General features: G+C 32.0%; 2 protein-coding genes across 2 annotated transcripts in view; both read right to left on the bottom strand.

Moving 5' to 3' along the window:
• LOC128188792 (mucin-3A-like) overlaps positions 1–1,933 on the bottom strand; it is a 33,620-nt gene extending 31,687 nt beyond the window's left edge. Inside the window, exon 1 of the mRNA XM_052860070.1 lies at positions 208–1,933. The gene's annotated coding sequence lies outside the window, so the exon portion shown is untranslated. The remainder of the gene's footprint in view (positions 1–207) is intronic.
• Positions 1,934–2,654: 721 nt separating this feature from the next.
• Positions 2,655–25,137, bottom strand: LOC128165164 (protein draper-like). Its single transcript, XM_052829409.1, has 14 exons — positions 25,088–25,137; positions 19,495–19,565; positions 18,703–18,792; positions 17,662–17,753; positions 17,088–17,222; positions 14,346–14,480; positions 14,006–14,140; positions 13,584–13,718; positions 12,131–12,229; positions 10,357–10,479; positions 8,355–8,447; positions 7,664–7,823; positions 7,151–7,212; positions 2,655–6,843 (listed from the first exon to the last, which is right to left on the bottom strand). Exons 1-14 carry the CDS (start codon positions 25,106–25,108, stop codon positions 6,458–6,460), a joined length of 1,737 nt encoding a protein of 578 aa, XP_052685369.1. The 5' UTR covers positions 25,109–25,137; the 3' UTR covers positions 2,655–6,457.
• Between the last annotated feature and the right edge of the window lie 528 nt (positions 25,138–25,665).

Genomic DNA, 25,665 nt, shown 5'->3' with positions numbered 1-25,665 from the left:
CTCGTGTAATGACGCAATATCATCATATTGCAACAACTTAAAAGACAAGAACATATAATCACACTCATAGACAAGCCCGTGTTAATACCAGAAACAATCGAGATCAAATCAGTTCTCAGACTGCACCAAACGAATGAAATGTTTGCATTTACACAATAATCAAGTTATCTTTATTTTTGCAATGACATTAATACATGTTACATGTACCTTATATAGCCTTGGTAGACGTGAGATCAGTAAGCTTACTAATCTCATTCAAACAATTATCCTTGCCCCAGTGTCACTGTAACCTTGCATATGTTGCTATCATTTAAGTGCACTGGATTATGTCGTGAGTTATTCTGACCCCTACTGCACTTACAGGATAAGGTATTTGCGTATAGATCTTAGCTGCGTGAATCTTATTCTGCGCAATGAGTTTTTGTCCTCTTGAACTAGTATTAATTAAATAAAGCTCAGATGTGTTTTTTTTTAAATTTTCAATCAGGTCCCGCACGCATATTCTGCAAGTTGTTTACTTTGTCTTACTTTATATCTTGTGATATTATGAAAAACTTCCATATTTTTATACCAATACAGTTAACATCGAAGACAATTTCGACATTTTTCTGTGTCTTGTGTCATTCCAGAATTTTTAAGCATACTTGGCGTTTGCGGTTAATAAAAATCAGTCTTATTGTTAAGAACATATTAGCATTAAAAGGAATACCCACATTCGTCAACCGTATCCATTTGGTCTTTACAAGAAATGTCACCTCGGACAACTGTGGCCACTGCAGTATTCACACCATTTCGACAGGCAGTAATGACATTTATTGTTTTACGACCATGACAAGCTTAGGCAGTTAAACGCTTTCGCTAACACGATGCTTAAGACTCATTTGTTAATCATATTGAGCGAGTTATGTCAATTTAAAGTCAGTCGATAGTAAATAGTTTTACACAGCTCTAGGTTATCATATACAGTGCATTTAATAAAGTAGAATCAAAAGATGAATATATTAATTTTGCAACCATTCTGAAACAAGACCAATGCAAACTACAGCTTTTCACATTAGGAACGGCCACCCACGGACATATCATTGTCCCATGAAATGGAAATGCAAATTTTCATTCTTAAAGATATAGTCAAACATTTGCTAAACTTGAACAATACTGGGTGGTATAAAGTTTATTACAGCTGAAGGTGTTGACTTCTTAATTACCTTCTTAGCAATAGTTGGTTGTACTGCAATTAGCCGGCGTTGTAACATTCCATATTAAATCAATATAAATAAAAACAATCACATTAACGTAGCCAGTCATCTGCGTCACTACGTAAGAACCCAACTGGTATTGTTAAAGAAGATATACTTGTTGGACAGACAGTTGCGTACTTTAGACACACTTCAGCTTTTTACAGATTGTGTAGTTACAGTAAAACTTGGAAAGTTAGTCGACATATCTTCAATGTTGAGTACTTCGGGATAAACGTGCATTGTTTCGAGACAATGTTTTCTTAGATTTAAAGCCTATTGAAGTATTAGTATAGGTTTAGAGTACAAAAGAAACCACTCTATTCAACAATTTTTTTTATACTAGTATATGTTTTAGAGTATACTTAAAACACATTTTGTTCAATAATGTTTTAAACTGACCTGTCATGCATTGCCTATTATAACCAGAAAAAATTCAATGTCACATGAGAATAAAGCTAAAACAAGAGAATAAAATATGTCGTTACATGCAAACAAGAACTCGAACTGATCAAGTTAGTAAGGGTAGGACTTAAATAGTGTATTCATCAGTGTGACCTGACCAATTTTATCAAAGAAAGAGTACTTGAAAGTACCGCCATAATTTGCTAGAAAATGTATTACTTATTGGAATTGTCACACTGAATTCAATGGAACTATTTTTAGATGCATATTATGCAACTTCCTGCATGGGTTTGAGTATGATTGTCAACATGTGAAAGCCACGTGTATTGTTGGGTAGATATGTTTACTATCAATTATCTCTCTGAGAAGCCGCATAAGGCGTTATTTGCCTGATCTTAAATTTTTCTTGAAGCATTTAACAAAACTTTCTCTTTAATTAATAATTTGCTGAGAGTATAGTTAATCAGATAACTTAATTAAAGCTATATAGTAACATATAGTGAAATAATTCCTTAAGACTAGTGAGACCTCAAACAGGAAAACGTCTGCATTTGCACAAATATCTTTCACGCATTCGTTTAGCTTATTTGCTATCCAAAATAAAAATCCAATATACATTGTAGTGCTCAAAATCTATTCAATTTAATTTTAAATCATACTTAAAATTGCCTCATATATTTTTATATTTATCAAAAGCCAACATAACACCCAGAGAAGTAACAGTGAATCAAATCAGGTTTGTCTGACGGCAAAGCATAGAGGTATGGTAATAGTTCAAACTTACGTTAGTCTTAACCGCCGATTCTATGGATGTTGTTTTGAGTAGAATTAGTTAATTACAATACACTTTCAAACTAACTATCTGTATCACATTGGTTTCACTGAATCCCCTTCCCTATTTGAGGAGTTGAAATCAACACCCATTAAGAAAAAACATTTTCAAACCTCTAAATTAGCTCGGTCAAGCTTTATTTCCAGGTACACTTTGCCCTTTTTAAGGATGTTAGCAATGAGAAATGCACCCTAACATTCTGGAAGAGTACAACACATATTCTTACACTTATCGAACTGCTTCCATTTTGACATATAATTGCTGCTGATTAAAATTGATTACGTTATATGTATGTTATATGAATATGCAGGTTCAGAAATGATACCTGTATGTTGCATTTGTGTACTGCTTGTTTATTACTTTGTTGGCATTTGCTGATTGCTGATAATTGCATTTCAAAACGTTGCAACACTAGTGCATGTTTGTCCAAAGCTATGACGTCAGCAGTCCTGTTGTGGCCATCGTACAGTGTATTTCTATCAGGGAGGGCAGATGCACCAAATGAAAAATGATATTGCTGAAAATGTGAGACAACTATTTAAGAAATATTTGACAAAGAGAATGAGTTACTTCAAGATATTTGTCTTAGGATTCTTAAATTTCAATGTATAAAATATTTATTGAACAAAAACGAAAAGAGATAGACATAATGGTTTTTTGCAATTATAAAATAAAATCCAGCAACAATTTGCAACACTTGTTGTTTTAAGTCGTAGATAATGGTTCATTTGTTGCTTCTATACATCATAAAGTAAATGGCTACACGCTTTTGAAAATACATGTCCCATTAGAACTAGCATTTAAAAAACACAAAAAAATAAATACCTCATGCACACGTAATGAAAAAGATGTATATTGAGACAAATATGACATAACTTCTTAAGATCAATTCTATGTAAAAATCAGAGTTGTACATAATTATAGGTTCAGGCAGACAAAGTGTCAGATTTCTCTATATTGCCTGCAATGATACATATTAATGTAATAAGTAGCAAGATGGCGTAATATTGTTACTTAAGGCTACCGTTACCATGGTAACGGAGACTAGATATGGAAAAAAGGCAACTCTTAGCTACTTCAGAATAACATAGAAAAGTAATTGCAGCTTACCTAAATTATGAATTATCAAATATTAAATTGACTCACTGGTCAATTTTTAAATTAGAGAAAAACATTGTTGGGGGGAAAAATCTTAAGAATATTATCATGAGAGCAAACTATTTTTTTGTAAAACATGATTGTTTTTATTTTTTAAATATTATGTAAGATTTTTCCGTTTTTCTCATATAAGACAAAGAGCACACGGCGGGTGTGACCAGTCAGCAGAGGATGCTCACTGCTCAATAGCACCCGATTCTAACTCTAATTTTTTTCAGTGGTCCTATTTTGTATTTTGTCTGCGGACTTTTGATTTTGGACACTTCTCTTTATCACAACATGTCCTATAAGGTTTTTTTTAGCACATTAGACACATGGCACACCTTGTATTTCACAAAAATGGACTTTTTCCAAAAACGTAAGTGCAATTTCAGTTTTTTTTTTAGATCATGCACTATGTAATGTGGTGGTATGGGGTGATAATGTTCAAAATCAAAAGTTGCCCATTCGTTGCAAGATCAATGATGTGTAGGCTAACATTTTTTTCCCTTTTAAGTATACACAGGGCGAAAAACCATCTTTAAGCACGTCCTTAAAGGTGGCTTAAAGGTGACTTAAAGGAGCTTAAAGGCTATACAACCTTTCAGCCGCCTTTAAGTCATCTTTAAGCAAGTGCTTATAGGTCCTTAATGTCCAAACTTCTTTAAGCCACCTTTAAGCCACCTTTAAGCCATCTTTAAGCATCTTTAAGTGGCATTTACGCTCTCTTTACACTGCCTTTACACTGTCTTTAAGTGGCCTTTAAGTCAATATTGATCAAGCTGAACAATAAAAACATATATTAAATGCAAAAGCTCTTTTATAGAGATGGGAGGGGGTCATCCGAGTGATAATATAATTTCCAAGGAAGGGGGGGGTGTTCCAGGCGGTTTTAATCGTCGCTCCATTAAACACAGATCGCTATCATCAGCACCGCTCCGATGGACACAGATTGCCGTTATAAAATTCTTTATAATTTTTTGGGGGTTTCAAAATTATTGTAGGGATGAGCGCAGTCTCTGTATCTTAATATGTGCAAAAAACTAATTAAAGTATGTTTGTTTCCTATTATAAATTAATCGGTGGAAAAAATCTCTCTCTCTCTCTCTCTCTCTCTCTCTCTCTCTCTCTCTGTTCCTCCGGTTATTAAACAAAATAAAGATAATGAACCAAAAATGCATGATTTAATTTGATAATCGGTTTAAGGTTTGTATTTTTTTTTTTCAATTTTCATTATTTCTAATTCTAGATCTGCTAGATACATGTTAAAGATGAAAAGACTCTCAACTGCCTTTGTTATATCGGGCAGGATATTACTGCTTTGTTTGTCTAGACATAGTTTTGTTCGTTTGTGTATATCTAATTAGAGTCTATTGTTTGTCCAACTTAAGAAAACCGCTGGAACTAACACAGAATATACAAGATATACACAACAGTTGTGTCGTGTGCCCAGGTGCATGTTTGTGTATATCTAATTAAAGTCTATTGTTTGTCCAACTTAAGAAAACCCCTGGAACTAACACAGAATATACAAGATATACACAACAGGTGTGTCGTGTTCCCAGGTGCACGTCAGGGTTTCTAAAGGCGTTGAATCTTAGTATGTACGAGTATACGATAAGTCAAGTGAATAAAAGTTAATTTACATTTGTAATTCATTTTCAAAGTATTATTTCCTAGCTCTGGGTTTCAAAAATGTTACGGCTACAAATTAACGATACATGTATGTAAGAGTAAAATCTTGAGGCTAATTAATTAATGTACCGGTGGTTATAAATAGGGGTTGATTATTTAAATATATGTATAAGGGTAAATATGTCAAATATACCCGGCCTGGCACATCATACAATTGTATATACAAGTCATTTGCAATGGCCACATGCAGTAAATACGTCACCGGTAATTGGTAATTTTGTTTGTTATAGAATTGATAGTTTAAAAATCATGTACATACAATTACATGTAAATATTTAAACATATTGGAACGGCGCCGCGATCATGAAAACCGGGATATTGCGGGAAATTGAACAAATACCCTAATAGATTTATAGCTATAAATTAGATGAACGCATATCTACTCGGTTTAAATTTATTAACTAAGAAAGCCTTCTATAGTGAACCTAACGGTTTCCATTTAGGTATAATATATTTCTGTTCACTGAAGACCAAGTTCCGTATTTCATTCTAAATACACGCATGCATGTAATTTATAAATTAGATATAATTGATTGTTACAAACTGAATGGTTTGTCAAAATCTTTTCAAGTAAACACATTTAATACAGTGATTCAATATCCACTGATATAAAGGATATAAAAACGCTCATATATATGTAAGTTGCCGTGGAGCAGAGGAAGTGTGGTGATGCTAGTACACTAAGGGTCCCGGGTTCAATTCTCGCCGTGGCCGGTTTTTTTTTGTGTTTTTTTTTTCATTTTTCTTTCTAGAACAAAAACCGTTTTAATACCTTTTCTTTCATAAAGTTAATACATTTTGTTGGAAATTAAGCACAATATTGAAATAAAAAAATTTTTAATGGCATAAGGTGGCTTAAAGATAGCTTAAAGGTGGCTTAAAGGTGGCTTAAAGAAGTTTGGACATTAAGGACCTATAAGTTGTCCTTAAAGGTGGCTTAAAGGTGGCTTAAAGATAGTCTTTAAGCTGCCTTTAAGCCATCTTTACGCTTTCTTTAAGCCATCTTTAAGCAACACATATAGCTTAAAGGTAGCTTAAAGGTGGCTTAAAGATCGTCTTTAAGCTACCTTTAAGCATCTTTAAGCTATCTTTAAGGAGAACTTAAAGATGGTCATTCATCCTGTGATACATCACATTACATATACTTGTTGTTTTAAATATCACTAGAACTATTTCTCAGCGAGGAACTATTTTTGGTATTACAGTATATATCATCTTTAGATGCTGAATCTTTTGCTGTTGCATATTCATTGTTTGTTTCCACGATTTGTGTTCTGACATGAGAGTAATCATCATGGCTTTCCAGAAAATGTTGATGAGAATATGCATCGTCAAGTCCCTCTTCTCTGTGACTATTTCTTTGAAGGTGGTCATATTCCTCTCCAAAATTAGTGGTTGACGCATAGTTTTCATTTTGATTGAAGTTTAAAGCGCGATTATGGACGTCATATCCGTAATCATTGACATCATGTATATTTGCGTCGTACATTTCTAAGTTATCTTGTCCAAGTCTATGTGTTGCTGCATACTCTGGTTTATCTGAAGAAAAATTTGTATTGAGAACTCGATGAAAATCTTAAGTATACAATTATTTCTTTCAAGCAAGATAGATGCACATTTTTCATTCTAATTTAAATTTTGTTTTGATAAAACGCATTTAACCGTCAACATTTTGTTGGTTTTAAATTATTAGTAGATTTTGCTTTTTAACGAAAAATAAATAAGTCATGTTACTTTTCCACTTAAACTGACAATCAAGTTAATGGTAATTAATCTATGTGAGAGTCATTTCTTTCTTGAATCAACATAATAGTATAAAATGCACTAAGTTGAAATTGTCACTTACCTTGAATGATGTATGGTTCAGCTTTTCCGTATCCTGGATTGTGTGCATTTTGTGGTATTTTACTGCAAAAATAAAACACCATTCTGATGCATGAATTTAAGCTGCACAATACTAAGGGTGTAATAAACATGTATTATGATAGAATCTGGATATAATGTATGCTATTTCATATAAGATTTTATAAAAATTTAATAAATGATAAATTGTTATTGCTAGTTCATAAAAAATCTTATTTTGAATACAGCGTACTTATAAAAAAAATATAAATAAGCTACACCTAAATAACGTAACCTACTAAAAATCTATAATCTTAAATTCAGTAACTCCTGCTGCTGAAGATTTTAAGATAAAAGATAAATAGTGTAAACAGTTCCTAAAGTATCAGATTTAAATCTTTGAGAGTGAAAGACATACAATTAGATGTAAATTAAGAAAAATTAAAGTGAAAAAAATGATACCGAAGAGAGAGAAAATATACCATTCAATGGAATCTCATATCAAAGCCTTATTTACCTAGTTCTTTTCCGCCATATTACCGCTACAACAATCAAAGCAATACCAAGAATCACCAGAAAGGACACCACCACAGGTACAACCGTGGATACAATGGACGACTCTAGGGCTGAACTTTCTTCAATAGTGTCTTTTTGACCGGATGAAGGAACTAATGTACCTGTAAAATACATTGCATATACCAACAATTTTTCATAGTTTTATATGAAATTTTTTTATACATAGAGCTATACATTATTCAAAACACTACCACCCCACACCCCCCCCCCTTATAAAAATGCGGAGAAACTGTTCCATACTGCTTAACTCGTGAAAATGTTATTTCAAGTCCCTTAAACTTTAAAAGTGAATGTTGGTAAACCAAAAACTGTTACATCAATATTCTTTTTACATCATGATTCTTTGAACACAAACAATCATTATTTAAGATATTTACTTGATATATAAAATGAATGTTTTTTTTTCTTAAACCATACAAGACAAAGGGCTACAGTCAACAAAATCACTAAATACAAAATTTATTTCATCCAAGAAAATGATAAATACATATAATAACTTTACTCACTCCTTTTCTTCTATATTTTTTAACTTAATAACCCTCTAGTAGCCAGGTAATATATAAGTCTTAAACTGAAGTAGTGAGATTAAAAATTGATAAAAAAAAGTTTACAAAATCAACACTGGTACATACTATTACAAATTGGGCCAGCATACTGCTGCCTGCATGAACAACCGTGTTTTGCTATACAAACAATTTGTGTTTGTTCCCCATTGCAGCAAATATCTAAAACAGAAGTAAGGAACAAATAAAATATTTAGAAACAAGTTAACTGCATCAGAAAAATTTAATGGGTAACCATGTTAGGTGACATATATATTTCACAACAAAGTTATACCACTTTGCTGACCTGAGTAACAATCAATACATGGTTTTGTACCCCTTAATATGATAGGTGAACTGTGTACGTTATTATCAAGGTACAACAGTTTGGTAAAATTTGAATTTAAATTATATATATGCATTAGTCAGGGTGCTCAAATAGACACATCACAAATTAAAGCATTGTAGATCTAATACAAATATATATGTATTACGTAAATAAGTTCATGCTCCTCCCTTCGTCAAAAATGGCTATGAATTGTATTATTTTAAACATTTAAAATACATTACGAAAAGATGTGTACCTATAAATCTAAACAAGTCTAATAATGCTGGTGCTTTGCATTCTTATGAGAACCTCCAAATATTCATCGTTTTTATGTTTCTATCAATTAGATTCATATAAGTTTTGTATTTAGATAACATTTGTTGTTGTATTAGATTTAATATTGGTTATATGATATTATTAATATCATACCTTTGAAGCAAACTAATGATTCCCATTAACATATACATGTATCAGCTTTTTTTACCCCCTTTTTTACAATTAATTAATGAATATCTACCATGAATTTGATAATTCTAAAACAAATGTGAATAAATAATGCACATCCTGATTTGAGTACATAGCTTTGATCGTTTCTCATCGTAATGATGACGCATTACCGATGATTTTGTACACCCTGTAACAGTGACGTTCATTTATTGCTGTGATCCTCTCGTTTCAATGAACAAGGGGCCAGTAGGTCTTAACGGTCAGTACCATAGCCCAATGCATACACAAACTAGTCGAGGAGACTCATATATGCATTTAGATAAATTTTTATTCAGGAGTAGAAAAATCATAAGTTTGTAATGACTATGAAACCTATTAGTTTACTCATCAAAAGTGCATGACTTGATATTAAAGAGATGCAAGACTCTGATACAAATAATTTGCTAATATCTGTTACCTTTCAAGATAGGTTTTTGTGTACATGTTTTCATAGATAAAGCTAAAACAAAATATATGGTATACATGTTTTACTTAAAAAATAACCCCCATCCTCAATAACCATGGGCAGACAGAAACTTTTTTAAAAAAATCCAGCTTTAAAAACTCTAAAGTGTTACCCACTTCTGTTCGATCTTTTGAATATTCAACCTTAATGGACATTACCATCTGGCTTTTAAATTGCCAAATTGGCACCACTTTGCAGGCTGAACCTCTGATCCATGAGCAATGAATTTCATAATCTTAGTAGAAGGCTTCATGGGCATCATAACCATGCATTCAGTTTTGTGGGAGTAAAAAAGAAGATTTTTGAAAATTTGGCTTTTTTCACATTTGGCCCCACTAGTTGTGCCCTGGGATTGGTAGAGCCATGATATTAAAAGTAATTTACTCGCATCATAAGAAATAAATTACTTATATAAAGTCACTTTGAACACGCAAACTGAATTGTTACATGACACAGGTGGTACAGAGGTGTAACATCATGAAAGGTTAACCGGGGTAATATCACGTAAACAAATCAGTTAACAATAAGAAAGGCTGTGAGGTATATTTTTCTTTTTTCGCATTGATTTATCTTGGGTATTTTAAAAATGTATTATAAGAGTGTGTGTTATATCAAGGATTAAATAAATGCAAAATTGATAAGAAATTAGGAAATTTAATTTGTGATAATTTACGTATTACACATCATCATTTATCTTCGTTAGAGAAGTGAATTGTGTAATCAGTTTATAAACACAGACAGAGCATAGTCAAAAGATCTAACTTTAGATAATATATCAGATAAGCTAAGAAATTGCAAATATAATTGCTTACCTTTCATGTCTTTGATCAAGGATGGTTCAGGATCGTTGCTTTGGTTACAATTTTCAGCCACTTGTTGACATGTCATGTTATACGAAGAAAGGCAATTTCGTGTATTTGAAGCCAGGCATATATCTGCGGTAAAAAAAATTCTGTCGGTTATTATTTTTCTTTACAAGTTACAGTTACACTAGATACGTTTTCTCTTCAAGATGAAATTGACCCTTTAATTACTTTAATATTCCGACATACATACATGTATATTTGGGTAGTTTAACATTGTTTATTGATTATATTTTAGCATCTCTAACTATATGAGTCATTGTTTGTTTATACGCCATCTTACCTAATAAATACACTTTGTCGAAATGTCCTAATGTATAAACCTTTAAACATGTTAGTTTTACTAATTCTTTTAAGAAATGAAGATAATAATTTTTCTATTGATCGACGTATCAAAGAAAAAATTGACCGGAAAACTTCATCAATGCGCGTAGCGCATTGATGAAAAAGTTTTCCGGTCAATTTTTTCTTTGATACGTCGATCAATAGAAAAATTATTATCTTCATTTCTTATCATTTAATAAAACATTTTCAAATAAAAAAATGTGAAGTGTTATTGATCAAAAAGGTAAATAATGTAAATGAAGCGGCGCGTATGAATACAAAACAACAACAGCAACAATATTCAAAATGGATGCGCCTTCAGCTGATGCAGAGCTATTGAGCTGAATTAAAGGATTAAACACAAATAGTGAGTTAAAATCTGAACCAGCAGAATTGAAAACGAAAGGAAAATACATGCGATAGCTTGTGATATTATTCACTGTGCAGAAAAACTCGTAATAAAACGAGATCGCTGGAATATGCAACTGGACATAACCATCCAAGGAAAGGCGATCGTGGATGAAAATAGATTATATGTCGACAGAGAATAGTATGTATAAGCGACTTTTGTAAACGTTGTGGTAACTAGATAGCCAGTGATGTACTTAAATGGTATATCTGTCGCTTGGAATGCGCCGAAGGAGTTGATGCATTACTCATAGCTTTTCTTTACGACGCTTATTCTGATGACCGATGATGTACGTGTGTAAATTTAAAAATCTTCGTTACCAAATTTGAACAGCAGTGTTACCGTGAAAGTTTATAGGCCTATATGTTCGTTATAATATTCCTGGAAAAGGAACAGCCAGCCTCGCTGTAAATGTTGATTGATCTCAAGCAGACGAAATCGTGAGAAGACGCTTAATTTTCTATTTCGTGAATCAAATAATGTGTTTTGTTTATTTTGAAGGTTAAACTTTCAAGTTTTTATATTCACAAGGTTGCATTTTGTTTGCTGACAATAAAACAGACACAACTTTACATTTTGTTGACAGTGTTTATCTTGGAAATTCCCGTTCTATAAATAGTGTTAGATCAGAACAGTTGAGAAAAGTAGATCCGGCCAAAAATTTTATTGATGCAGGTATCAAAGAAATTTTTCGACCAATCAGAAGCGCCGATATCTCATCAAACGAATAAATATTAAATGATTTAATTTTAAAATGAATATAATAAGTCTAATCCTTTGCACTTAGGATTGCCTTGCTAATGACAGTGTCTCAATATATAACAATTTACGAATTATGAAAAAATCACAGATCATAATAATGCATTGTTATATACATCGTTTTTGGAAGTCTTGTCACACTGAACATTTGATAGTTTAACTCACATGCAATATTATATATCATACTTATTTCAGATTCTGTCACAATCGAAATTAACTTATTTTACTTACTTGCTGGGGAACATGATCCATTCGCATTATCACACACTTCTGTTTCGTTACAAGAACAGTTTTTAGCACATCCATCTCCGTAATGAAGCAGATCACATCCTGTCATTTAAAGTACTTTGTGTAATTGTAACCAAGATGAACTGACAACTTAAATTGATTCAACATGAGAAACTGTGATTTCATATTTCATGGGGCCTATTTTCGTGGATTGCCTATATATTTATTAAATTTTACAGGTTCGCAGGGATGTAATTTCGTGTAATCTATCATACCTACAGAAAGGAATATAACTGTATTACTCTAATTTATTTATTCGTGGAGGCTGTAAGTAATTTGATTTACCCATGAAATCCACAAAACTGAGCCAACACGAAATCTAATGATTCCACAGAAGTCAAATAAAATAATGATAAGAATAACCTAAACAACATCAAAAGAGTGTTATATCCACTCAACCTGTTGCGCTAAAAACTTTTCAAAAGCAATATCTGACTTTTAAAAAAATAGGGGAATATAAATTAGATTGGAGCCTGTATTTTCAGTTATAAGTTTGTTGGTATCTAAGGAAAAATTTACCCATCATATGAAAAAAACAGCATGAACAATAAGGTTATACTAGTATGTAAAAAACCTACTTCTCCAAAACACTTGAGAGTTGACTTCATATTTGCTAAAAATCAGTCAGTTTAATTTTTAACATGTGAAATGCTGTCAATGAGACAGCAGAACGGTATTTTTATTTGAACTGTATCCATCATCCATGTCAGTCCTGAATTGATAAACACTACCTAGTGTATCCAGTGAAATGAAGTACCCTATATGCAACATTTTGCCAAAAAATGACTAATTTCAAAAGCTGGTACTTTTTTCATAAATTATATATCAGAAATCAAAATCCTAGCAATATGCACACATCTTATATATTTACAATTGATCTGCAAAAGAACAACTTCCTATTTTGAAAACTGTAGGAGGAGTTAACCGTACAATGAGGGTACCCCTTTGGCACCCGCCCGCCATTTTTACCATTTCACTAACCGGATTTTTCCGTTGGAAAACCCGGTTAAAAATTGATTGTCATGCGTAGAATGACTTCAGAGTATTTAAGACTTGTATAGCGTTTTCACTTATGCATTGTACCAAACATTGATGAAGGTGCCATGCCTTGTTTTACTGTATGCTTTTGTGAAATGAATTCTTATCCAAGTGCATTGTACATTTCAAAACATTGTATATCTTTAAATGATCTGCATGATAATAAACACATTTTGATAGCAATTCAAAAACATGAGTTACTATGGGTGCAATTTAAATGACTCTTGTAAATAACTATTAAATACTGGATCTTCATTATATTAATTAGTTTTGAATACTGTTTAGATGTACCATTCAAACATAAAAGTGTTCCCTTTAATAAGATACACTAATGGTATAAATATTGGTTTAATTTTACTTGTTTGACAGCTATCCCCTCTCCATCCTGGCTTGCAGTAACACACTCCTGTTGACGAGTTACAGCTCTGTGAATTCTCAATCACACAAGTACAATCTTTTCCACAGTTTGGCCCAAAGGTATACCTGCTGCAATCTAAAGAAGTAAAAAAGCAAGTTTCAAAAGTTTTGATCGTAAGGGATGTAAAGAAGATGATCAAAAATATATAGGGGGTTTATTTTTTTTTCAAATCTTAAAGAAAATTTACGTTAATCCACAAAAGAATACCTAAGCAAAGTACTCATTTTTAATAATTGTGTAAATTTCTTTGTTGATTTAGATATATATTAGGATAAGTTTCCACTTGTGAAATTACTTTATATTGATTGTAATTTCCATCATTAACAAGATGCAGAGATGTGCATTTTTACAGTATATCTCACCCTGAGAACAATTGCTTCCCTTTTTTCCACTCTCACAGACACAAGCACCCGACACCGAATCACAGAAAGGACTTTGAACATCAGAACAGTTGCAAGCGAAAGAGCAGTTACGGCCGTAGAAATTAGGTGGGCAGTCTACAAGTATTTAATTTTAGTATTAGTTGAATGCAGATATCATTTTTTTTCCATCTATGAAACGAAATACAAATTCAAACAAGAGCATCACGGACCTCTAATAAGATAGAGGTATGATCAGGTGCCTAAGAGGAGTGAGTATCCTCTGCTGATCTAAAAATTTCTATTTTTTTTTTTGTTGGAGTACCATTTTGTCTCTATTTACCCTCATCACAAAATGTCCCCGTGTTTCCTTCAACAGATGAACAGTTACATATTCCTGTCACGTGATCACAGGTTGCATTGTTTTCGCATGAACAACTGTGCATACATTCCTCCCCGTATTTTCCTTCATTACAAACTATAAATTAAAAGAATCATTAACAATGTACTTTTCCATTGATATTCAGTTCATGAACAAAGTGTGAATAGGTGATAATTACACATTGGAAAGTTATACTGTACTCTGAAACAGCTTTGTTGTAATAAATGTATCCTTTTTGTATTTAAACAATAGAACCATTTTAACAAGAGCTTTGACCTTGGGTAGTTGGTGTCAAACAGCAATGTGATGTAGGTCTGTCTATTTCATCGAAGGCTACTCGGCCATTGCTCTTTGAAATCAATAAGATTTGTCTGGCTTTTGAGCTACGACTACGCAATCGTTGTATATTTCACTTGAAACCAACGTCATTTTTAACTTGTTTTGACGCAAAAAATAGATAGTAACGTCCTACTGAGAGTACAAGGCCTTATTAAAATGGTTCTAAGAGTTGTTAGACGGCTTTACAAGGCTGGGTCTTGCGTGCTTTCTTAAAGTAATATCTACGGTAATTGGTGCAATGATTTGAAATAATATATAACTTTGAATTTTAAATAACGTGTAAGCATTTAGGATCCAAGAGATAATATTTACATTTTGAACTGTTTTTATCTGTGATAACAAAACGAATCAATTTTGAAGCATACAACGGAATAATTTTATAGGATTAGCGACACACAAAGGGCGTGTCTTAAAGCATAATTGAAAAACAGCATTGGCTGCGCTGCGAAGTAATACATGTGCATAGCTGCCCTACGTGGAAAAACATAGTGGGTTAAAAGTATTGTTTTTAAAGTGTAGAAATTGGAAATAACATAAATTTAACTAACAAGGAATCATTCTTTGAAAACTATAAGGTGATAATTTTGGTTCGAGCGTGGTCAAATCTATTGTAAAGCCCTTTGGGCTTCAATGCACCTGAGCACACCCCGACCAAAATTATCATCTCATAATACTCAAAAAATGATTCCTTATCTATACTATTATATTAAAATAATAGACTCGAATTTTTGGGCTTTAATACCGAGAAATCGGAAGAGTACTGTCTTTTGGTTTATATGTTTTAAACATCATTGGTACTTGAAGATTACCAATTTGTTTTTATTTTTTCTTAATCAAGCTTCACTAATTTAATTATCAACGATAATCTTGCGCATTACATTCAGGCTAAATCACGGAAGGCCCTTTATATCACATTTGCATGGATAAACTCAGAAACGATATTACAAATACGTGTACGTTTTTATTGAAAATGTGAAATTGTCATATATTCTGCTCATCAAAGGAAATACGGTAGATAACTCTAACTCTGTGCATTTAACGAGGCCGAGTACAGAACGAGTACACACGCTTTCGCGCAGCGTTTCATTTGCATTGTGACGTCATCTTTTTGCTTGTTGACGCCATGGCGTGATAGTTTCAACTGCAGATATTCAGCGAAATTTGTTGAAAATAGCTCGGTTGATGCGTAATATTGATGTTATATTGTGGAATAAATATAAATGTCTCGAAATATAAGCTATATTTGGGCTCGGGTCGAAAACGTGAAGAGGGTTCAGCAAGCCTAGCCCTCTGTCACGTTTTCTTAACCCGCCTAAAAATAACATAATTCATATATTTCAAGACAGTAACCATGTATTTTATATTAATAACCCTTACTATGTGATGTTATATATGTATGTATTACTTAAATATGTTTGAATGTTTTAATAATACTATAAAGATAACCGTTTCCGCCGTTGTCAAATAAAAATAGCCATTATCTGACAAATCTGGGAAATTGGGCATACAAAAAACCACTTTGATAAGACCCCTGGAACAAACCAGGATGTAAAAGGGTTTTTTTATTTGACCATTTGATGCCTTTTAGCAATAACTTTATCATATAGAACAGAAAAAGAAATCCCTAAGGCAAAAGTTTTAAAAAAATGTAAAAAATGTAAAAAATTTATACATTTCAAGGAAAATCCCATAGGGTTCTATGTTAAAAACTAACAAACTTTGAGATGACCCCTTAAACAAACGGTGTGGTAAATGTCTTTTTTTTTTATCTTAAAATGATAATTATATCAGAAGAAATTCGTGTAAACAATTTCATTTAAAAATCTAGGGCAGAGCAAATTAGACCCGGCCTCGTTAATATAAAAAATCCCGAGAGTTCCGAACAACAACATGGTGTGTAAATTCGAAGCGAGTAAAAACGTCAGTGAAAAAGTGTTGTATATGAATTAAAATTTAGATGAGAGGTATTTACAGCTTCAAAATGGTTTGTTATGAATAATTTGACAGTTTTTATTAATGCAGCTGCATTAATTTTCTTGAAAATCGTGTCGGAGCGATTCTGCAATTTTTTGCAACATTACGGGTATATGGGATGCCTTTTAATTGTGGTGAAGGCCTGTCCCGAGACACAGTAAGATTATTCTAACTAGGCAGAGTGTGGTTAAATTAATAGACTTATTACATGCTTAAAGCTTTGCTATATAAAAGTCAATATTGCGGTGTGTCGATGTATCTATTTCGTAAATGTCCGATATTATATGCAATGTCAACCCGCGTTCGGGTCAAAGTTTAATAACTTAAATGTATCCAATTTGTTGGCATTACGACAATGAGATAAAATCCAGTGCAGAATAGATAACATACCTTGAGAGCAATTTTTGCCTGTCCACCCTGGCTTACACAAGCACGTGCCGCTAATGTCACACATGTCATAGTTCCCCTGTACACAGGGGCAGTCCATGGTACAGTTTACTCCATAATTGTCTTGACGACATGGGGCTTAATAAAGCAAACATTGTAAATGTAATGCACTTTAAACTAATGTATTACACAAAAAAAACCATAAATGATATTGGTGTTTTATCTTAAAATTATTTCTAAAAAATACCATTATTAAAACAGGAGGGCAGCATGTCAATATAACTGAATCATAGGCATTCTTGAGATATTTAAGTTTGTTTTATTTTTAATTTGTAAGCATAACAAAGAGTATACTAGCAATAATAACTTTGAAATTTGGCTAAACTTATTTAATTCGTGTTAAAATTCAAAGTATTACTCGGGGAAAAGTTGATGAGAAATATCAGGAAAAACAAAAGGAATGCTCAAAATAACTTTTGCAAATCATTTATCATATCATAACAAAAAAAACTTTGAATAAAAGCAAAATGAATTTATCAAAATTTTAGTTAGAAGTATACTTAAAATTTGAAAGTACCCAGTTCACATTTTCCAGTAATATTAACGTATCCTTTGCAACACTCTTGAACAGTCTCGTAATACCGATTTGTCCGATACGTCAATGTTGATCTATAAAGAAGACATCACACAATGTTGTTTTAAGCAGAATTACATGCAAATATGCACAGCTCAAATCCATTGCTAGTTTATATTTTTGGAAAAAATCATATGCGTTGTTAAACATCAATATCCGACTCTTTCTTCATTAATGTACCGGTATTTACCTGACTTCCTCTTTATATCTTACCTAATCAATTGTCAACTGTAAGTTCCTTATTTTACGCGAGTACTTAATTTTGCAATTCCACTGCTGTGTATTAAATCGCGAGAATATAAAATCGCGATCACATATTTTTGTTATGATTTCCTATAGTTCAAAAATGTCTAAAAAAAGCGAGACTTTAAAATCCGTGAAGAATGCTTCTCGCAATTTCGCGCAGATCTTAATTCCTTCCCGCTTACTTAGGAATTTACAGTTATCAATGTTTACTTGTACATATAGTCCATATAGCTATAAATGATACTGTATATTTGTTTGTTATAAACATGTTTGATAATTAGGTGTTTATCTTAGAGAACTGTTCTTAATGTTCTCTCCGTTGTCTAATTATAAAGGTAATATATCCATGAAAATTGTTAGTAATAAACAATTCCGGGGCTTTGTAATACAAACAAAATCCGTCCCGAATTAATAAAAAACGAACCTAAATACCCTCATAACAATTAAAATTACTAATGTCAAAGTTGTTGATCCATGAGTCTCTTTTTAGCTTAACATGTTCACTAACGCGTCATATATGTCGGCTTTAATTTTCATCAGTATCTTGATTTATCGTTGATATGTTTTTAATACTAACAATATAAACTATCAAATCCAAATATATTTATTAAAAACTCATATCCAAAAGAGGAAGAAATGACCATGTTTTTATAAAGTGTTAGAGATTAGTAGAGATAATAACTGTTTTAATAATTGTAAATATAGCAAAATAAAAACATTAAAGAAATATGTAATAACCTGTAAACTGTTTTCCTTACAAACCAGATCCAGCCTTTGGTCGTTGTCCTGTACGAGACATACATTTCATTAACTCTCTCTTCCATTACTCTGAAAATAAAACATACAAGTTTCAACTTTGAAAACTTTTTTATTTTGCTTACTCTAAGAGTTGACAACACTTTGCTTGCTAAAAGTGCACATGTATGCTATGTATGTCATTGTAATTATCTATTTAAGACTAAAACAAAGCCTCTAAGTGAGCATACATACTAATACATTTTTTTTTCATCTGAGGATTTTTGAAGACCTACGAAAGAGGAATATATAAAATCTTATCCTCATTAACCACTCCACACAAAAAATTAAAAGAGTTAACTAAAAGTGCATAAGTCTTAATGCGCAAATTTAAAAAGAAGAAGAAAAAGGTGAATATGAGTTTGATTTCTAAAGGAAGTCTTCTTTTAAAGAACTAAAATAATATTTATTTATTTAAGTGCAAGTATCTTAATACGATGTAGATTCTAAAACGTTCATGTGCGCTTGACCTGTGGAAATCTATCTGAAATTAATGAATTCTGATGGGAACTTTACCTTTTGATTTTAGAAGAAGAAGCACATTTTCTGCTTTTTATTTGCTCTTCTCAATTCATAAATTATATGAAAAACTTGTTCGAAATGCATCTTATTTGATAACATTTCATGGACTTACTCGCAAGGTGAGTATTTTTTTCTTTTCCTTAAAAACCCCAAAACTAATGTTCGACTTCGGTGCATCATAAAATCTAGAAACAAAATCAGTGACGCACTTACGTCTTCAAACATGTTGAGTTGGTCTGATCATGTTGGCTCTGTACCGCACACGTCATTACCATCAATGGCATCTGAAACACATCAAGATATACCTACGTTATTTTTCCTCATTCTCTTCATATCTGTTTATGATTTTACATTCCACATATTTTTGCATGTGAAGAGTATGGAAAGCTACTGAAAATATAACATCACAGCACGGACAGGGTACTCAAAGGTTAAATGATAAGTTTTTTTTTAATTTGACGTCACAAACACTGAATGCTTTTAGCACCATTTCACAAGAGATTCAGCTTTGGATACTTGTTTCCAACAGCAATGTGACGTAGGCCTGTCTATTTCATTGCTCGCCATTCAGTCATGGCTCTTTTAATTGAAATCAACAAGATTTGTTTGGCTTTTGAGCTAAGACTACGTAATCTGTGCATATTTCGCCTAAAACCGCGTCATTTTAACTTGTTTTGACGTAATAAATAGATAGCTACGCCACACTGAAAGTCCAGGCTCTTGTTACAATGGTTGTAAAGTGCAACTTAACAAGCGAAAATCAATGTTTATGCTTTTTGCTGTTACAGTGGCTCTTCCAATAGTTTAACTTACATATACCATTAGAATACCAGAATAATTTTGAGGTATAAATTACATTTGCAGTCAAGGCAAGTTAAATAAATGTTAATACATGTATATGCATTAGATACATTATTTTTAGATCACCTGAACTGAAGGTTCAAGCGAGTTTTTCTGATCACCTGTTATCTGTTGTCCGTCCGTCTGTCGGTCTGTAAACTTTTAACATTTTTCTTCTCTAAAACCACTGAAACAAAGCATTCTTATGGTAACCATTTTTAAAAGGGAAATAATTGCGAAACAGTGAGTATATGTATGTGCCTTTAGAAAATTTCTTCTCAAGAACCATTGCACCGCAAATGCCAATATTTACACAAAAAGTTGTATAATTAGTGAAAATTCAAAATTGTTAAAATTGTGACCCTCGGACAAAACCTAGGCCAAAGGAGAAGTTTAGTTTAGTATTTAGTATTTAGTTTAACACAAAAATATGTTGGAAAAATGTTTAAAAAATTTCTTGTCAAGAACCACTACACCACTAATTCCAATATTTACACCAACGCTTGTTTATATATTGAAGATTCTAAATTATAAAAATCGTTATCCTACGACTAAAACTAGGGCTTAAGGTTCCTCGACACATCAAAATTTTATTTTATGGATCGATAGAGAATTTTTTTTGAAACATGATTCCACAAAACAGAGATCAATATCGGCTTTCAGTTATTTTATACGAATTTTTTTGTATTTTTTCATTGAAATAGGAAAAACTGTTTGGCAGACAAACAGAATATATTAGAGCTTTAAACTTGTTGTCAATTAATGTGTAATATAATTATAAATAAATTCATGCCAAATATCGTTTGGTCAAGTGTTTAATTTTTTAATTAAAAAAATATTTCTAAAAATCAAAATTGTAATTCTTTAATATCTTTTTAATCTATGGATAAAATTTTAAAAAATACATTTAGTCACATAAACTTTTTACTAAACAATGATATTTTACAAAGAAATTGAAATGAAAATGCGAAATTTTGGAAAAATTGCTATTTATCAAATTTTAACCGATCCCGATTGAAAAAAAACTGATCCCGATCAGAATTATTTTAAAATTGAAATTTTACAAATAGACTGCAGTTTTTTTCTAAGTAATTGATATAAATTATAAAGTTAGTAAATGACGAAACCATTTTACAGCTAAACAACCTGAAACTTTAGCAAAATTCTGAATCATTCTAACTTTTTTCTGGCCATTTTTGATATATATCTATAGATAATTGTATTGTGCATTAATTGATAACAAATTTTTAGCTCTAATATATCTTGTTCGCAGCTAAAACGATGTTTCCGGTTTCTATCAAAAAATACAAAAAAATTCATATAAAATAATAAGAGGCCGATATAGGTGTCATTTTTGTATAATCATTTCTCAAAAATGATTCTTCATCGATCCATCAAATAATGCATTGGTGTGTCGAGCCACCTTAAGACAGGGTTAATTGTTTAACATAGAAATACTTAGGAAACATTTTTACAAATTTTCTTCTCAAGAACCACTGCATCACAAAAGCAAATTTCTCCTCAAAAGGTAGTATATATAATGAAAATATGGTGGTCCCCGGACAAAAAATAGGGTCCAAGAATTGGTTCAAATTTAAAATATATAGAAAAAATATCTTAATATCAAGAAATACAATGCTTCAATTGTGAAATATTTACACCAAAGCTTGTATATATAATTATAGAAGACTGTAATTATTAAAACAAATAGGGCCCAAGACGAGGTTCAAAGTTTAACAAAGAAATACTTAAAAAAAAATGTTTAAAAATCTTCATCTCAAGAACCACAGCACCGGAAAGGCCAATAGTTGCACCAAAGTTTGACTCTAAATTATAAAGATTGTGACCCTAGGACCAAAACTGGGGCCCAAGGCATATTTTAACATAGAAATACTTAGGAAACATGGAAAAAAAAATTCTTTTCAAGAACCACTGCACCACAAATGCCAATATTTACTCAAAAGATAGTATATGTAATGAAAAAATGGTGGCCCCCGGACAAAAATTGGGTCCAAGAATTGGTTCAAAGTTTAAATTAAAATTTAAATTGCTACGCATCCATCTTTAAATCAAAGTACTGAAGAACTGACGGGAGTTGATTTCGTCGATGTTTATTTATTTTAAAATCAATGATATGTTATTGTGCATGACAAGTATATGTAGTTTTTAATTTAAATTACGCACATTTTTATAATATGAATTGTTTGACTTTTTCGACAAGAATGTCGAGAAACCCCCACATGTTAAATAATATTTAAAGATAAAATTAATTCAATCAAACTGTGTATCAGTAATAGAAATATTTCTCGAACATTGTATGGATCCAAAAAATATTGAACCCTAGCCTCGTTCTACCAAATGCTCGGCTGACACCGTAAATCTGCGACAAGGATTTACAGAGACAGCCGAGCGGCGAGTTGAACGAGACTATATTGAACTCTGGCGTAGGAATACATACGACCACAACAAATATTTAAATTGTTCGTACCATTTAAAATCTGACTATTTTCAAGGTATTTATAAATAAGTTTCCTTGAAAACAATGCTTTAGCATACATTACATCGAATTTATCAATTATTTTCAAGAACTAAGTCTTGTCAGCAGCAATGATTTGCTCTGAGGTCCAAACACTGTTTCACTTTCGGTTTGTCTGAGTAACTGCTTAGGAGAGTTGATTGAAATCAACTCCCAAAAATGTAGATTCTAAATCAATAAATCTGTGACCGTCGGACTAAAACCGGGGCCGCAGACGGGGTTCAAAGTTAAACATAGAAATACGTAGAAAAAAGTTTGAAAACTTTCCTCTCAATAACTACTGCACCAGAAATGTCAATATTTACACCAACGCTTGTTTATATATAATAGATTCTAAATTGTAAAAATTCTGACCCTAGGACCAATACTGGGGCCCCAGGCGGGGTTCATAGTTTAACATGAAAATTCTTAGGAATCATGTTTAAAGATCTTCTTCATGAGAACCATAACACCAGGATTACCAATATTTACCCAAACGCAAGTATATGTAATTAAAATATGGTGGCCCCGGACAAAAATGGGGTCCAAGATGGGGTTCAAAGTTTAAATATATAGAAAAAAAAATGTTTAAAATTTTCTTCTCACAAAATACAATGCTTCAGTTTGTGAAATTACTACGTCAACAAACTTAAAAAATGTAGATTCTAAATCAATAAATCTGTGACCACAAGACTAATACTGGAGCCCCAAGCGGGGTTCAAAGTTTAACACAGGAATATATATTATGGAAAATGTTTAAAAAATGTTCTTCTCAAGAACTACAAAGCAACAGTTTGTAAGATTACTATACAAGCATCCTAAGATAGTGTAGATTCGAAATTGTTAAAGCCAACCATAATCCACGGACCAATACTGGGGCCCCAAAAAGGGTTTCAAGTTTGAAATAGAAATAGCATATACTAATAATAGAATGTTACAATGATCTGTTGTTCAGGTGAGCGATGTGGCCTATAGGCCTCTTGTTTAAAACAAAATATTGTCTCAAAAGTGCAACGGTATGTGCAAAAAAAATTCATAACGTTTTACGTTCAAACATGTGCATGTATTTTTCAATCTTCTACAAGTTTACATTATTTGTGAATCAGATAAGCTGAACAACATAAAAAAAACTGATTATAGCCTTCTAATTCTCATTTGAGCCAGTTGTCTATACTTTTTCATTTTGAAAACAAGTTACTATTTGCTCGTTTACGAATAGAAGTTCTATATTTGTATTCTGTTTTAATATCACTCTTCTACCTTCTCTCTCTATATTTCAAATTATCCTGAAGTTTGATTCATATACGTTTCTGGTCGACAGAGAATGGACATTTTAAGCGTTTGTAAGTTTAATTGTGACCTATGTTTTTTTTTTATAAACAAGCCGTAAATAGATCGACACAAATATTGTTTTGAAGATCCATCTCGAACCACACCAACATCGTTTAAAAGCTTCCTTTAACAGTATCGTTTAATAGTAGTTTCAATCAAGTTATCTAGTACATATGATACCACAACAACAGGGAAGATAAGTTTGTTTGTCGTGTGATATATGAAAACGCCGAGAGTTTATTTTATAAATTACAAAACTTACCAGAAGGAGCACCCGCTTATAGAATTGCAAGTAAATAAACTTCCGGGTATATTAAAGCTGTTTTACTGTGCATAAACAAGTGTATGTGCACTTGAAAATAATGTACATATGTAATCGCCATTTATTTCAGTGAGGAATAATTCATTTTCATTAAATGAGAAATCGACTATTTGCTTTTGTCAAAATAAACCTTTTCAATAGCTCAAACACTACCTTATGCAATTTTATGTTTAATTGAACCTTGATTACAATGTTTGAATATTGTCATTGAAGCTGTGATTGCCGTAAAAATAAGTACCTGCTTTACAATATTATAACCGATGCACTTCCTTAATAAGTATTCATAAGATGATACATAGTACATGTACTTACCATTATTAACTGACAACCGGATTACAATAAAAAGTTTCCTTGTCAACAGCTGAACTGATTGTTATCTCCGACAAGTCTCAGATTATCATTTTAAAAGTTAGTCTTATTTCAGAGAGAGATACTTTAAAGGCCTCTGTTTTAACTACGTTTTCTGGTACATCTGTGCATCATGCCATGTACGTCAACCCAACCACGATATGTAGTAAAGAATGATATGAACGTGTGTAAATCCTCATTGTTAAAATATAAGTGTGACCTTTGGTCAAACGAATAAATTTTCTGTAATTTGTTAATTCGTTACCCTACATGTACCTTCATTATAAACATACGCTTTCCTGGGGTTTAACGAAAAGTACCACATTATTGTACTAGTGGTGATTAGGAGACGTTGTCGTGTGCTTGTTGCATCAAAAGAAAGATAAAAGAAAATAAGATATAACTGTGGTCTATTCTATTTTATATGTAAAATAAAAACACAAGCTTACCAGAAAGAGCGTCTTCTCCATGACCTCAATGTGTATTATACCGTTGCGAGTCATTTAACTTCCGGGTTTCCGAAAAAGATAGTACGTAGCTATTTATATACGCGTACATTAAAGCCAGATTTGATTGGTGTATAAATAACATTTAGAGATTTGGCCGATAGTTACTGTTTGTATGATCAGACGAGTACTAGTCGATGCATGACACTGCATAATTTGTTATTAAATATTAAGTTTATGAAAGAGGGAGGGGGTGTTACTTACCATCACTGCATTCATTTTCATAACACTGAAAACAAGCAGCCTTAGTTGGAACTACACATAATATTTTTTTTACTTTATGTAAAGGTGTCGCACTGAATGAAATGAACTTGTCACAACACATGCAGCGTGTTTCAGTTGAAATAATGATTGCACTGTCACTTAACTATGTTTAAGACTGTATATATTGAACTTGTCACATTAGAGAAAAAGTTTATTAATGTATATAATATTGGAACAGCCACTGCATATAATGATTGTTCAGTATAATGTAATTACATTCATTACATTATTTTTAAAACTATTACATATAATGACGT

This window comes from Crassostrea angulata, chromosome 1, assembly GCF_025612915.1.
Source record: "Crassostrea angulata isolate pt1a10 chromosome 1, ASM2561291v2, whole genome shotgun sequence".
NCBI lineage: Eukaryota > Metazoa > Mollusca > Bivalvia > Ostreida > Ostreidae > Magallana > Magallana angulata.
This window is presented reverse-complemented; position numbering and strand designations above follow the sequence as displayed.

Bases quoted from the DNA above. Each gene is read 5' to 3' on its own strand.
- LOC128165164 (XM_052829409.1), bottom strand. From the start codon at position 25,108: ATGGAGAAGACGCTCTTTCTG. The intron at 18,793-19,494 runs GTAAGTGCGTCA...TTTTATTTTCAG, and splicing joins AACTCAACATGTTTGAAGAC to AGTAATGGAAGAGAGAGTTA. The intron at 14,481-17,087 runs GTATGTTATCTA...TTTAATTTATAG, and splicing joins AGGCAAAAATTGCTCTCAAG to TTTGTAATGAAGGAAAATAC.